The 16,940-nt window shown below is 38.2% G+C and overlaps 1 protein-coding gene across 2 annotated transcripts in view; it reads left to right on the top strand.

Moving 5' to 3' along the window:
• Positions 1-16,940, top strand: part of LOC124165832 — a 60,133-nt gene that overhangs the window by 19,866 nt on the left and 23,327 nt on the right. Inside the window, exon 2 of one of the 2 annotated variants that reach the window (XM_046543364.1) lies at positions 16,032-16,324. In XM_046543364.1, the coding sequence (XP_046399320.1) occupies positions 16,032-16,324 (293 nt within the window). Of the gene's footprint in view, positions 1-16,027; positions 16,325-16,940 lie in introns of both variants that reach the window. The other variant, XM_046543370.1, reaches the window with a different exon arrangement.

The following is a 16,940-nucleotide window of genomic DNA, read 5'->3' as shown; positions in this document are numbered from 1 at the left end:
TATCCCCTTGAAGACCATCAATACTGTTTATGCCGTTTGAAATATCTTTCTATCACACTAAATTATAAATGGCATGTTCCAAATATTGAAAATCTTAGTTTTTCACACATACACAATTTTACGTTACACGTTTTATCACATGGTCAACCATTCAGTTTGTTTGTATTGGCTAAGGATGGATATACTATAAATACCGTACACTTCATCGCACTAATAGAGAAAAATTTCGGGCAGGTCATGTCCCATGAGTCAATTCCATAAGAAATACATGTAAATTAAATTTTCAATGCCTACAAACGTATTTGTTTTTGCATATTAAATTTAGTGATAATGGTCTCATTAAGTTAAGCCACGTATCATTTGAAAGAAAAAGAATTGCACTTTCTTATTCCTGCAGTAACATTTCGTTTTCTATCTGATTTACACTTAATTTAGAAATAAACATCCATTAAATGTTCAATTTTATCGTGTTTCGCTTACTGTCCCCTTGACGACCGTCAATATTGTTTATGCCGTTTGAAATATCTTTCTATCACACTAAATTATAAATGGCATGTTTCAAGGAGATGTATTACTACCACTTTCTAGCGAAACTAAAATCTGTTCTAGAAAATTTTCCCTTACATTTGATAAAACAAATAATGCACTGTAAAAAATTTTTGGGACTACGAACCTCCGCTGAAACAAAAACACCGCCTCCCCAAATGTGCCCTCAACCCTTCCCATATCCCTATCCCCTTATTCCCTGTCCAGTATTATTATGCCATGACTCTTTTAATCTGTTAAACGTGATCAACTAATCTGCCTGCAAGATTACTAAACGAAACGCCCAGGAGACAGCTGCAAAGCTGGGAACTGCGGAAAACAATAACGAGAAAAATACTTGGACTTGGACCTACTACTACCACGAATCCATATTATTCCGACAGATGTGCCAATTGAATAAACACGGGTTCAATTTCTAATTAAATTGGCAATCGCAATGTAAATAAATCTGAAGGAATCTATGGAATGCACAATTTGATCGTTTATTACTTCGACTATATTCAGGCGAGAGGTGGCAATCGGAACGCGAAAAATCCAGACAGAAATTTAATCCTTAAAAATTTTAATTCAAAACCATTTTCATAACCGTAATTTGAAATATTGTGGTCCACTTTGGTTGTTCGGCATTGTTGTCTCTATCATTATCCATAAAAATTAAAATTCCAAAACATATACATCACTGCAAGAGCAGTGTTAGTTAGACCAAACCCGCAACCACTCACTGAAGATTTTTTCATAAACATTTTCCACATAAATTTACATTCAAAACCACATTCACCACTGCTGCGCGGGATATTGTACCAGGAAAGCAAAGCAATATACATGGGTGCGACAACCAGGAGGGCTTTTTTATCTACAACATTAACAATAACAATTTTAATTCAAAACTATTTTCATCACCGTAACGCGGATTATTGTGGTCCAAATTGGTCGTTTGGACTTTCTGTTATGTAGTAATGCGTGGAATAAATACGCAGTTATTCCGGTTGGGACAACAATAGAGTGCACATAGCATTGAAATCAGTGTGTTATTTAACTACTTAATTTGAATTAAGTTATTTAAACTCCCCTCGAAAAGTTTAATCGCTACTTCAAAACCGCTTTCACTTCCACTCCATGGTAAAAATCGAGCGCTTGCCTGAGAGTAGAGGTAGAGTCAACGGAGTGCTCCATACATTTCATGTGTCTTCATTGATAATCGGTTCACTCTCCGAAATTCCTGTACCCCAAACACTCGTCCCTAACTCCTACGCGTGAGTGCACGGAGGGTACCTCTCAGCACCGCTGACGCTTTCCAGATTGGCAGTTTTGCATTGTTGCTATGAAGTAAGGCGTTACATAAATAAACAGTTATTCGGGACGGGACAACAATAGAGTGCACATTGCATTGAATTCAGTGTGTTATTTAGCTCTTTTATTTTAATTGAATGATTAAAACTCCCCTAAGATCTCTGAAGTATATATTAGGAGAATATATTGAAAACAGTACATAGTTGCATTCATATCTTTCCTTGTTCAGCATATCTTTGGATCTAATCTTTCATTTGCCGAGATTCATCATATTTATTAATCGCATGATTTATGGCAGGGGATAGCTAGGAATTAAGGCTAGGGGGGGTTTCAGGCACATTTTATGCTGGGGGGCTTGGTGGTATTGCATACCCGCAGGGTTAGCGGGAGGTGCGTAGGCCTTCCGGCCGTCTCCGCCGGAAAAAATTAAGATAAATGGTTCGAATTGGCGATTTTTACGCCCTTCCGAGGGATAGTTTCTTATTTGTCACACTATTCTATCAGCAATATTAATCCAATTAAGTAAAATAGTTTAAATTTAAACATTTCTGTGAGCTCCGGGGTGGGGGATGTTATCCCCCAAAACCACCTCGCTGCGCCTCTGATCGGTGGCACTCCTTGGCAGTGGTATACTGCACTTAATATGCATAAAATAGTATTAGGTACAGTAGTCCACATTTATTCTATAGTGATTATTGGAAAGGGTAGGGCTATGCAGCGTAATGTCGTTGATAAGTACACATAAAAGAAGACCTAATGGCAAATTTCATTTTTATGTTGGGTTTCAACGGAATACCGGGGGTTTTATATTTGTGATCAACCACTGGTCACCAATCGTTCTCATATATTCCGTGCCGATAAGTCGTAGGGATCTGGAACAGTGGGGGAATTCTGACGATAAATACCGAAATAGGCGAGCTTTCAGAAAATAATCTTTTTGGGAAGTTTCACGGGGTTATCGTGGGTTCTAATAACTCGAAGGTTTGAGGAACAAGGCCTGAATGGTGACGAAAACTACCCGGAAAGGAGAACTTAATAAATTTTATTTTTCTGGAAGGTCCCGGAGGTGATCGAGTGTTTTCAGGTTTTTTTTTCCCGCATGGTTTACAGTGGCCCGCTATTAGCAAATATTCCATATCTAGAACTGTGAGGTGACGGGCAATGCGGCGTAATGTCGGCCAGAATGTCCTAAAAAGGAGAGTAAATATCACATTTTACATTTTTTAGGGGTTTCAGGGGGATGCCTGGGGTTTATATGGGTGTACTGCTAGCGGTCATCAGTCGTTCATTATGAGCATATATAAATGCAAATATTCGTTATCCTAAACCTGATATTACGTCGCGGGGATAGGGAGATATGAAATTTTCCAGTAAAGAAGACTTGATTGGTTTCTTATTGACCTTCTTGGGCTCATGATTTCCTGGAAGTTCCAAGGAGATTTTTTACTACCACGAATCCCTATTATTCCGACAGATGTGCCAATTGAATACATATGGGTTCAATTTCTAATTAGATTGGCATTCGCTATGTCAATAAAAAGGACCAAAATACGTCTGTTTGTGGCTTAGATATTGGAAAAAGATAACAGAAATCTTATATCACAATTCACGTTCTATCATAAAAATTTCAAAATGGCACGCCCAATAACAAAGGATAAAATGAGACCTATCGATATTATTTTATTTCGATATATCTTCATTATGAATCATTACTCATCGAAATATTTCACATGTGAGTATAGAACGTGGCTGTATAAGCGAATAATTAAAAATTTTATCCCCGTATCTATGTAAATAAGTTGAAAAAGACATGTATCGAATGCACACTTTGATAGCTAATACCTTCGCCTCTAATTATTTGATCCGCTTGATTTAACTTTTGTCTGATTAAAAACGTCAATTTTAGTATTGTATTTTTATTTTATATTCATACCATGAATAACAAAAAAGTTATTAGCGAAGAAAGCGTAACCAAGAAGATTGTTATCGATATAACTCTCACATGAATCGATCGAGTGGAATGGTTATCATTGAAAAAAGTGTCCTTTTTGATTATAGTATTACCCTGAAAATTTCATTCATCTAACTTGAACGGTTGCCAAGTTATTCAAGATCGTGTGCTTGTGAGGAAACTTGTATAAAACGATTTAGATATATCCCCATTTACTTTACATTGAAAATATATTTCGGCATAAAGTTGAAACTATGGTTGCCATGGAGACCAAAATATAACAGAAATCTTATATCACCAATCACGTACTATCCTAAAAATTTCGGACATCTACGGTCAATAACAAAGGAGAAAATTAGACCTATCGAAATTATTTCATTTCGATATATCTTCCAAAGGAATCATTACTCAACAAAATATTTTACATGTACGTATAGTACGTTGCTGTCCAAGCAAATAATTAAAAATTTTATCCCCGTAACTATGTAAACAAGTCTGAAAAAGACATATATCGAATGCACCATTGGATCGATTATAACTTCGCTTCTAATTATTCGATCCGCTTGATTTAACTTTTGTCAGATTAAGCACGTCAACTTTAGTATTACATTTGAATTTCGTATTCATACTTCGAATAACGAGAAAGTTATTAGCGAATAAAGCGTATCCAAGGAGATTGGTATCGATATAACTCTCACATGAATCGATCGAGTGGAATGGTTATCATTTCAAAAGTTGTCTTTTTTGATAATAGTACTACCCTGAAAATTTCATTCCTCTTACTTGAACGGTTGCCAAGTTATTCAAGATCGTGTGCTTCACAAAAAAATGGCGACAATGATTTTCTCACGTGCAGGATATTTTTCGGAATTTTATTATGAATTAACCAAGAGGGTTATCGGAAAAACAGGGTAGGGCGTGAGGGTACGGAGTACCCTCTAAGGGTTTTCACGGAGATTCCAAATTTTCATATGCCGAAGTCTCAAAGCCGAAATCCGAAATTTAATATTCGTCTCCTCGACAATGGAAAATCGAAAATCGTTTATTCCTCGGAATTCTTTCGACTTGTGAATATTCCAAGATAGCCAAAAAATCAAGCAAAAAATCTAGTATCTTGCGTTTCAAGGAATTTGTCCTACGATTATTGCAAGTTGGTCAAAAAAAATTCCAAAGTTAGTCCCGTAAGAAAAGCATTGGAAATTTTTAAAAAAATGATAAGAAATAGTAAATATAAATACACCGTTATGACAACCGTACCAAAAAATCAATCAAAAATCTAGTTTACGTCCATTGAATATCATGTTCCTACCACGTTTCAAAGTACGAAATAAAAGCAAAAAAGTTTTAGTCCCATAAGGCTCCCATGTTAATTCAAGTCGATATATCTCGAAAACTAATCGACTTATTCGAGTTTTCAGATTTTTCCCCTCGATGAATTTTTTTTTACTTTTACGTCCAATAAGTCAAATGTCCACACTAATCACAGTTTTGGCTGTGATTTTGTATCCATGAGTAGATGAGTCAGTCACACATCCCGCTGTATATATACGGGATTCATTTACGTGTCAACTTCAAGTTTGGAAAGAGTAGTACGAATAGCACATTGAATCTTTAATAAATGCATGATGGCATTTATTTTTCGCTGGGTATATTTTGGCACAATGCCGTTTATCATGCCAAAACTTTTTTTGTAAGAACCGAGTCAAACTAATAAACCTATTTCAGACGTTTGCTGCAAGACTTATTCGTTGCGTATGTATTCACGCCGGCCGGAACGTTCGCCCTTTGCAACTAGAATCATGGGATGTTAGCCTTATTTCCGAGCTGGCTGGTTGTTGCAATGGTTCGCTGTCCAGGATGGGTTCAAGAAAAGGTAATCTTGGTTGGGAGAAGGAAAATTCCAACGATTTATAAATGGTATACCAAACTTTGATGTATTTATGGTTACTGAATTTTTGAATAAGGAGGACAGGTTCAACGCTCCATAGAAATGCGAGACGTTAAGGCTAACAAGGGGAGACCGCGTACCTTGCTGCATCTTTTTCAATTAGGGCGTTAGTTAGGCTGTAATTAATTAATTTTCATGCGTTACTTTTTACAAGTTATATATATAAATTTAAAATATCCACGTCTTCTAATGGGTCGGTTGGGGTAGTGGTAGCGTGCACGAATCAAGGTGAGATCTCACCCGAAGGTCCGTGGTTCAAGACTACATCATGGCATTGTTTTTTGTTGTCTTCATTGTGATCTTACGGCATCAAGTTTTTCATTAATTATAATTGCAGCAATCATTGACATGAGGCAATTTTTTAATCATCATTATGGCGTTTAGGTATTTTAGGAGTGTCTTTACATACGATGACTACAAGGGTTGGTGTGCGCAAAAATGTTAATTTTTTCTTTGCTTATACTGACCAACTTCCACATTAAAAATGAAAACCACTCTTGCAAGAGCACATACCATTAAAGGCTCGCGGCAAGCAACAATATGCGTACAGGCATAATTAATAAGAACACAAAGCGAATATAAAATGCCATATATCTCGAACACTTGGAATTCACATTACTCCAAAGGGAGTTTACTTACTCAGTACATACCTCAGTACCTTGTACTCAGTACCTACCAGTTTACCTCAGTAGCAGTGCTAAAAGAACCATTCTGAAATATAATTTCAACTAACACATAGGATGAAATAAAAGTTGATAACCCTGGACCGGGCTCGCTGGCGTATAAAATACGTCAATCTTTGAAAACCAAGGATTTCAACATTGTACGTACATTCTGGGCTATAATGGTCTCGTGTATTCTTACAATGTACTTTGACTGCCTATATTGCGAGTATTCAAAATTCGAGGTATTCTAGCTAATTTTTTAGATCAGCAAGATGAACCCGTCACCAGTGGAGTACAAATTACGCCGCGCGACCTGCCGTGTACCTTTATATCTGTATCACCTATAAATGTACTAATTTCAACAAATAAAGATTAACTTTAACAAAAATCGTTTGTTATCATATATGCACATATCATGGGCAAAGTACGCATTTTGCCCGGTCGTGTAAAAAAACAGTCGCGCCATAATTCTTTAACCAAACTACTTTCAGTTTATAAATTACGTAGGTCTACGCGGAAGATGCTATATTTTGACTCAACACTCTTTCTGATGTGACTGAGGTACCTATTAAGTAAATTATTATAATATAAATATCAATTTGATCTTACAATACCTTCAAATGATCTTCAAAACAGAATATCATCGATAGGTAAGAGTCAGGAGCAGCCTTGAACCATTTATTCCGTATAGCTTGTGCTTAAGGCACGGGAATGAATATCTTCTCCAGGCTTTTGTTACGACGTCGAGATGAAATTTGGAACAAAAAATCATTTATAATTCTATTTTGAATTCATGTTTTCGGTACCAGACGACATTTTTAGGAAGCAAACTCCACCGATTCCCGGAAACTCTCGCCGCGCTAAAGAAGGCGACGGAATACAGCGATACTCCACTGGTGACTACTGCCTTGTGACGTCACATCTCAATCAAGATGGAGGCACTGTGTTTCAGCGCAACATGAAATTTTCCGACTTTCAAAACGTTTTAAAGTGCATACCCCAGATGCAGAAAATAAAAGTGACTATACTAATGTTTCTTTTTTAGGCTAAACTTTCAAATTCAGCAATAAAAAAAAATTAGTGCACTTCCCTATTGAAACGAAAATATTCAACAAATTTTCTTTAAAGCAACGAAAAATGATATATATTAGTATAAACAGTAAGTTTCATTATGAGCAAATATTAAGTATCAATCTCCTACCTAACTCTGAGGAAGGTGGATATGTACCACCGAAATCTTAGTACTGTGAGTGTTTTTTATCTCTTTTCGTGTCCTGTGATTCTGCCCAACCTGGGACATTTTTATGTTATATGTATTGGTATAAGATATGTAACTAAAAAAACTATTTTTTCAAGGAAATAATCTCCTAAATCCCATGGCTTGCCCCCCCTAGTTATGATCCTGGGTTCGCCCCTGGGCCAAGGTGATGTAGGAGAGCAAAAGTACAACGAGAGAGGAGAATCCAAGTATGCCCGGCACTAAGGGAAGAGTGCTCCAACGAAGACTGAAGGTTTTGGAAGGGTGCGAAACTAAGGGGGCCATTGCCCCCTATCCCCCTTTGTGTCGAAACATACGAAATTTTCGGAGGTCACCCCTCCATATAAAATAGTCCAAGCCTTTATATGAAACAAAAACTAATTAGAAATCTTCGACCCAATGTCTATCAGGAAAAATGAGATACATCTTAATTGATGTTATTCAGTGAAACGCTTCCTTCAAGCGTAGAGAGCACACCATCGACTGAGTCAAGAGGATCAAATAGAGGAGGCACCCAAAGAAGCTTGACTTATGTTGTTACTTGGGACGCAATTTAATCTGTTTTCATGAATTTTCATTGCTCAGTTATGGGATGGTTGTGACAAATTTATTCTCAGTATTTACCATATGATCTTTAAAATCGCGAGGAATAGGGTTTAAAAGTTACAAATTCGATAGATCGCATCATCACGAAATATGAATTTCGGTAAACAGTCAAAACAGTCGAGAGTGGGAAAGGGCAGTGGCGTAGCGAGGGGGGGTTTTGGGGGATAATGCCCCCCCCCCCCCAGAGCTCAGACAAGTTTTTGTGTTTAATGTATTTTATTTATTTGGATTAAGAATACTTATAGAAAATAGTGTAAGGATTAATAAAATATCCCTCAGAAGGCCGTAAAACTCACCATTTTTAACCATTTATCTTAATTTTTTTCTGGCGGAGGGCCCTCGCATTTCCCGCTTACCCTTGCAGGTATGCCACACCCCAAACACCCCTGTTGTGCCTGAAACCCCCCACATCCTTAATTCTTGGCTGCGCCCCTGGGAAAGGGACTAGAAGGAATACCTTTTGCCTTAGTCTTCGCCGTTAACATACCAACCGATCACCACTGCCCCTCCCCCTCACTTAAATGGCTCCAATCAAATGGACCAAAATAAATATATACTTCGGTTATCGATGACTCTGAGCCAAAAGAACGTAATGGTGTATCAAAAAATATCTGATGCTTTCCAGAAGTGTGCTGGTGGTGAAGGCTGCTCGGGGGATCCATCCAAGGAGGTTGTAAGTATCTGGAGGCGCTGTTTCTGAGTTTTTAGCGTGGCCAAAGTTACGCCATCTTGATTTGACAATTTTTGGACTTAGTCTCCGACTGATATTTTGAGGTGGCTAAGTTTTGTTCTGAAAATGAACTACGTTATGTGAAAAATGCTACTATAACCATTAGTATTTCGCCGGTGATAGTCATCGGAATTTTACCCTCATTCGCGATACTTCCATTGATGTATAAATTCTGTCTGTTAGCCACTTTACAGGTGGGGATATCCTTGAAAATATATACTTTATTACAATAATTGTTAGATTTTCGTTGGCAATAATAAAGTTAAATACCAGTATTAGTGCAGGTAAATGACTAGTTAACTTTTAATTTTATTTTCGGCTGGGCTCGTTGTATAACGTAATCGTGGTGATTGATAGTAATTTTTCGCTGGGAAAAGATGTTTGACTCATAATTTTGCGAAGCCTGCCGATGAAGTAAGAAAAAAATGTGCATTCCATAGTTTATTTTAATGTATCAACGAGTTATGACCAAAATTTTCACAAAATTGCAAGCATTGACCCTAATGGGATTGTCAATGTTTAGGTCAAAGTGGGCGTGGCTTGTCCTACTCAAGCACCCCCATTCCGGCCACACTTCGCTCCACGCTCAAAACCAGTGGTGCCCCTCCAGATATTTACAACCTCCACCGGATAATCTCCTCCATGGCCCAAAACGTGAGCAGCCGGTGGAGCACCCGCGCCGCCTTCCAAGGGTGTATCAACTTCTGAAGCCGAAGTTTTATAATTAAAAAAGCGGTGGATGACAACACATCCATTGGCCGTTTTGAGAATCCTCAATAGGGTAGTTTCATTCATCAAAGAAAACGAAGGGCATTGGTTGCGATTCGTTACTTACCATTAGTGTATTCATAATATACAAGTTATTTGGTTTTAGAATTCCCAGATCATACGAATTGCAATGGTCAATTTTAACCGCATTTGAAAAAGGCCAGATTGGCGCCCATGCGATGCCACTCCACGTGACACTCCACTACCTAGTTTCTATACGAGTAGATAGGAGTATTACATCGTCTGAGATTATCAATGCATGCATGAGACACAGAGCTCAGGGAAACATATCTTAATAATCACCTATTAAAACTGCCTAAGGTCAGAAAGATTACTTCGCTTGATAAGGTATTAATAATCCTTATTTAAGCCAAGCGCTACCAGCTAGCATGGTACTCTGGTACCTGCTAGCATCCTGCGTCGTATCAGCGCTCAGAGCCTCGCCCCAAAGTCACCTCACTTGCGGCAGCGGGAACCAGAACGACGTCACTCGGAGTTTTCCCAGCATTCATACTTATCCGTCGCGTTTTCGCGCGCTTGAAATTTTTCACTCTTCATTTAATCGCGAAAAATAGACATCGTCATTTCAAAATCTAAAAGCGTGAAACACGTACTCCAGGAGTAATAATCTTTCGATTTAGGCAATACAAAAATAATAGGAAACCACCCTATTGCAATAATCGTGGATAAAGTATTCGACAGAGAAAGGATGGCATCACGTTCGACACCGAGCTCTCCTCAGATCGATGTTCCTCGGGGTGAGTTAGCCAAGAGAATAGAAAGGGAGGTCGTGAAGGAGAGAAGAAAAGCAGGTGAGAGTGGGAAGGGGGCATGAAGGGACACTTTTGCCCTCTTCTTCGCCGTTGCCATAACAACCGACCGCTCACCACTCTCACCCAATGGCCTCGACCACACACACCCAAATAAATACATATATGGGTTTTCGAGGGTTCAGAGCCAAACACACGCAAGGGTGTATCAAGCCGATGTTTTGGAATAAATAGAAATAAATCAATCGTGCTTTATGCGGAAAGGAAGAGGCCGGAAAAACACGTGAAGACAGCGAAGGGCTGTATATTCCAATGTCGACCATAGACATTGTATGTGTAGTGTTAATGGTGGATGCAATCGAATTGGGGTCATAAATCAATTACATAGGACATCCTTTCACTCTTTTGGCATTTCTCAAAGGCTTATGTCTTTCCCGGTTTTTGGAAGAGGCTTAGGTGAATAAATGGTCGTTGTAAAATGAATAGTAATTCCAACAAAGATTTTCCAGAATGATAGTACTTGGAAAACTTAAAATTACCTCATAATTTTTTACGAATCTTTACTATTCCCAGCATTTCGTCTTTCCTGATCCTCTGTCATGCCAAGTTAATTCATCAACCAAGAGATGGTAAGAATTTAATCACTAGGTAATTCAAATGTACTTATTTCAGCTTTTAATCGCATCCATTGCGGTAACAAAATCTTTCAAAATGTTCTTCACACATTGCAGATGCATTCCCTGATAATACTTGTACTTACTTAGAAATTGAAGATGTGGAGATTAGAACAAATAACGTCATACAAGCATTTTTTTATTCAATTAGAAAGAAATCAGAATTAGATGGGCATCCTACGGTGAATGATCATTAATATGCCATAAATAATCTTAAATAATAATAGTGGATAACCTTGTTGGGGACCTCTTGGTGAGTTATATAATGCTATTAGGTCCTAATATGGAAGAAAAAATAAAATATGTACTTAAATTTGCAATCAATTTTTTATTCTAATTAATAGATCGAAATATGATTGTTTCATTGACACATTAATAATTGCGTTAATATTTGTCGGCAAAAATTTAATATAATAAAATATGCTATTTAAGGTAAAACGCATGCTTTTTAGTCAAACGTTTGCTCAGTGTTTTATAACTAATACTTCAATATGAGGTAGACAGTATGAATCTTTGTGCCTAAACTCTTCTCGGGATTCCCACCGAGTTAAATTATCCATCTTAGCCATATGAATCATTTAACCAGGTGGGAACCCAGAAAAGAGTTTACCCATATTATTCGCCGGAAAAGCACCACATCGTATTTCAATGAGTGATTTCACTAAACTCTGATGGAATCTTTAGAATCGCAAATAATTATCGATTAATATTGCTATCTATGGTTCTCGAATAGCACACAGGTAATCAGGAAGCAATTTTAGCGGCAAGAGAAAATCAATGAAGAGAGAGAGGGAGAGAACAGATGGGGTCACCGTGGGAACCACGCCATGTTGATTGGAGGGGCCAGGGATGTTTGCATTCCGAAACGGCGCGCAGTCACGGTCAAAGGAAAGAAGGAATGGAAACATATTCGGATCGAAAGGGCAATGCCATTGGCGATGTCGGGACAGGGATCGTATTGAATGGCGGGAAAAGACGATGGCGGTTGACTGTCAATTTTCAGTAAGGCTGAAAGCCGTTTCACACGGAGCAAGTCATTGCGCAGGTTAGCACTGTTCAAATGTTGAAATTGCAAGAATAAGAGCTTGGAATAAAGGCCCCCGCGCACTGGCAACTTTTTCAAAACAACCATTTAGTTACTAAAAACCCACGTGGTCTATACCTGCCGGCAACAGTTAACTCACCCCAGGAATAGGTCCGGACGCAATTATTTAGTTGCGACAACTAAAAAGTCGCCCGTGCGCGAGGTCACAGTGAATGCTGTGAGTTTCATAGGAACTTCCTCAAAGAAACTAAATAGTTGCTTTATATAAGTTGCCAGTGCGCGAGGGCAGGGGCGATTTAGCCGTCTCGCATCCACGCATTCTCGCATACGTTCTAACAATTCACCGCTTTACACGACGCAATTTTATTGCACCTTCGTACATACGTCAGATTGCGCAATGACGTGCCCCCAGTATAACAGCCTTAACACCAGCAAGTGCAGTACTTATCATCGACGTACACCAGATGGTATATATATTCCAATGGAAATGAGTTACCTCCGGTAGCGACCCTCTTGGACAAACAGTAAATTCGGTATTCGCGATTTCCAGGGTCACTGCTGACTACTGTCGGCGTCAAAATGAGGCGCTGCTGTACTTTGCAAATTTATAACTGGGCTTCAGTACATACCATGATAATGAGTAATACGTAATTTAAAATAAAATTTTATTCTAAATTATGATTTACTAATTGTTCCCTGAAAAGTTCAAAAATGTAGACACGACGGAGCAATAAATGACTCCGCGCATCGTAAAATTAGCCGTTTTGTCAACTTCATGAAATTAGTAAGTCATACTGAGGAAAACTTCTACGTATACAGCATTCATCTTCTACAATAAGTTGCAAACATTGATGTAGATCAATATGGTGGCTAGTACATGACCACATAGGGCAACGGGAGCAGAGAAGGGCCTTAAAACGTTGAGAAAATGTCAAGTCCAGCAAGAAACTGGAGAGCGCCACAAGAATAAGCAGTCGTTCCATCAAAACTGGAAACGAAATACTTTCGCTAGGTGACTCAACCATTTTGGAATGGATGAGTGTTATCGAGCAGAACAGAATAATCTTATTATTCAAGCACTCACTCGTGAAGTACAAGAAAAAAATCATCCATGTTTTGCACCCGCTGCCAAATGCCTTGATGCTAATAGACAACCATGCCAAAGTGTGAGGGATAGCGCCCTGCTTACTGGCCACTGTTTGGAAGGTGGTAGGGGAACAGCAAGGACTGGCGATGATGCGTTGCCGCTGCGATTAATCACGACGGATATTTGGAGAGGTAGGAGACAGACTAAAATTTGGGGACGTCTGGATGACTTTATTTTTAAAACTCAACATAAATCATCGATTAGATATTTGACAAAAATGGCAAGTAAGACCTTTACCAAATGATTCTTGCATTGACATAAGGATATTATTATTTTAACAGAATATTTAGGGCATCATCTTTTTGACCGAAATTTTTTTCGCAAACCATATACAATAGATATTACCCATAAATTAGATTATATACTAAAAAATCGATACTCACAGAAGAAGATAATTCAGGGCCTTGCTCCAGTTTTTGAGAAAAACAATGATAATTTCTATGCAAGCATTAGGAAAATAGGTTGCTTCAATAATATAAGAGAACAGTGCACATTCTTCCTGATTGTTTAACACAGCTGGATTCGCCATTTATCGAGTCAAAGAAAGAGTGCCTAGTAAAATTATATATGTCCATTGAATGTCAGGCATGGAAAATATTGAACTTCCGGAGTGCTTAGTCATCACTGTTTGCTTGTAGACCTGTTTTTCTTCCCATGACCAATACAGGGTTCAACTGCTCACAACAGACGCTCAGAAAATAAATAATGCACCTGTCATCTGTCATCCTAACCCAAATGCTCTTACTTCTTCGCTAAACAAAACATATTTTCCCAGCGAACTACCAGAAAAGTCTGTAGTAGCAAAATGCAAAATAATCACCAAGCCCTTAAACATTCTGAGGAAATATACGAGACTCTTAGTTCCGAAGAATCTCTAAAAAATGAGCAGGCACATTTTTTTTACATTTCAAAGAATATCTCGTGCGTGATGGATACGCCATCAAAAATATCGAAAAAAATATTCACTCTGGATTAACAATTATTATTCCGATTTTAAAATTTCCCTAGAGCATTGACTCCACTATTGGTCAAAATTTATAGCTTTGTCATTTATTTTCTCCCTTTGACCATGTTCCATCTGCAACATGCTATAGTGTGCATTTTCAAAAGTATTCTAAATGTCATTGACCAAAGCGCTGGTTACAGTCATCCTCTTTAATTATTATGAAATTTAAATGTCTGCCAATTTGCGTAAACATGTATCTAATATTAAAATAATATATTTCAAAGTCCCTTGAAATGAAATCATAATTGTGAGCATGCGTTACCAAAATTTTAGTGCGCAAAAATCACTCAATTTCAATTGAGTCGTAAGTGTTTACAAGATATAAACTTTGAAGAACTTTTAACGCTGGTATCATTACCGACAATGGTTTCTGGGATTTATTTAATTCTTTTAAACTTTAATATGGCATAACTGTCTATTAATGGGCCGAATTTAAGTTGTGGGAAAACCCTATACCAAGGTTATTTTTCATATTTGCAGAAGAATGGCAGTGACTACTGGTCACTCCCTGTGACCGTTTCTAATCCTCAGGTTTCAACCTCTGTAATTTTCCAAAGATAAACAACTTCAACGATACGCTATTGTTAGCAAGAGATGTGGATGGACAAATAGGGAAAAACTCAGAGAATATAAATTGTAAAAAGATCCTATTCTTTGTCACTGCCATGTGTACAGTTACATATAACATTTCTATACTCGCTACAACTGACAAAGCTAAAGAGCTACATTAGACCTTCTCGGAAAAGAATAAATATTCCTTCATCTGATATCTTACCATACACTGAACAGAGAAGAAGGAAAGTAATTTAACTAACCTACTCCATCTGAATTTAGCGAATAAAATATGTAAAAAAAAGGTCATGTATACCATGTCCACGTTTTAAAAACAACTTATCGATGGCTACGTTCTAACAACACGTATCTCAAAATTTGTCCGCTTTGAGACAGGTATCTTAAACAAAGTGTAATAACATTAAAAAATGAAAATCAAGCAAAAAACAACTCTTTGTTGGCAAATGTATGCTTCTTTTTCATTTTTATGAATTTTTGGTTTTTAATTTTAGAGTACAATTAGAGAAAAATAATCGATTTTTTGCTCTCCTCAAAAGTATTTATTTTTGATATATGTGCTGTTAGAACTAAGCCATCGTTATGAAAGGTTTGTGAGGACGCATAACTTTCTCCCGACGCGACGGGTCGTATTTAGTCTTATTACGCGACTAATCATTCATTTTAAACTCATGCTACCATTTTCAATATTTAAAGTATATCAAGTAGATCCTAGCCAACTTATATCAAAGTCTAAAGTTTCGAAATTTCACACCTGATTAAGTATGGGGGGCAAAATTTTCGAAATTAAGATGCAGGCAAGTGTTGAACAGAGTCTGCGTTATTCATTCTGAAAGTTAGATAATGATTGTCTACGTTCAAACGAGTAATACGTACGGGTCAAAAAATACCAGTCAAACCGGAGTAGTGCCTCTACTTGTGCTGTCCAGAACCCTGACATGGTCATGGTATAAACAGTGTAGAACCCGGACAAAGCTATGGTAACCCTTGATATTCTCGGTCGGGGAAAAAAAGGTGTCCTTTCATCTGATCTCATTCCTTTCACTGCACAAGGAAGAAGAATGACGGAGGAGAACCAGGGAATGTCGGGCGTGCCAAGAATTCCAAAGGCGCCGATGCGGGCCCTGCTACATCACCGCCCACCGGTTCCATTTGGCTCCTAGTGGCCCTGCTTGCCACCCCGCTCACACCGGTCGCGACCGGCCAGGGATTCACCAAACACACCCGAAAATCGCCCATGGATTACGTGGAAGAGGCGGTGGAAATGTCGAAGAACTTCACATGCCTGACGAAATGCGAGGGAAGGAAGTCGGACCAGCTACTGACGCCAGGGAAGCTAGTGATGAAAGCGTGAGTACACAATAGGTTTCAAACTCTCATTGTCAGTCACTTCCCAAAACAAGGGTCGCTACAAAGAAAAGGCTCAATTCCATCCCATAGAAGGCTAATTTCTCTTGCCACTTCGGTCGCATTTAAATCGGTTTTCAAAAATGTCCGTGGGGCGGTGATGAGTGCATGAGTGCTTTTCCGCATTTATCCAATATTTTGCATTATAATGTTTGTAATTGCGAGGAATAGCGTAGAAAAGCTATGAATCTGATCGATCACATTATCATGTATATAAATTTCGTTTAACACCCCTCATTAAACCTTATTTTCCCGTGAAACTCGGATCACTTCGTCCGTCAGCGACGCGAGTGGTGGCTTCTGTAAACCCATTTAAATGCGCGGTAGGTAACAACTAATTTAGAGGCCAACTTCAGGATCCTCTTTTGCAGTACTCGTGTCCCGAAGATTTAAAACGTCAATGATTCACAATAGTTAGTCAGACGAAAGAAGAAAAAAATAGTCATTTCACTTTCCGAACTCACGGGCAAATAAATACTAAAAGTAACATCTACATTAGTTAAAAATAATAAGATTCGTTTGACGCAGCTTTCCATTCCACTGTCCTATCCGCTAGCCT

Source organism: Ischnura elegans, chromosome 1 (genome assembly GCF_921293095.1).
Source record: "Ischnura elegans chromosome 1, ioIscEleg1.1, whole genome shotgun sequence".
Classification (NCBI taxonomy): Eukaryota; Metazoa; Arthropoda; class Insecta; order Odonata; family Coenagrionidae; genus Ischnura; species Ischnura elegans.
The sequence above is the reverse complement of the archived record's forward strand: the minus strand, read 5'-3'. Positions and strand labels throughout refer to the sequence as shown.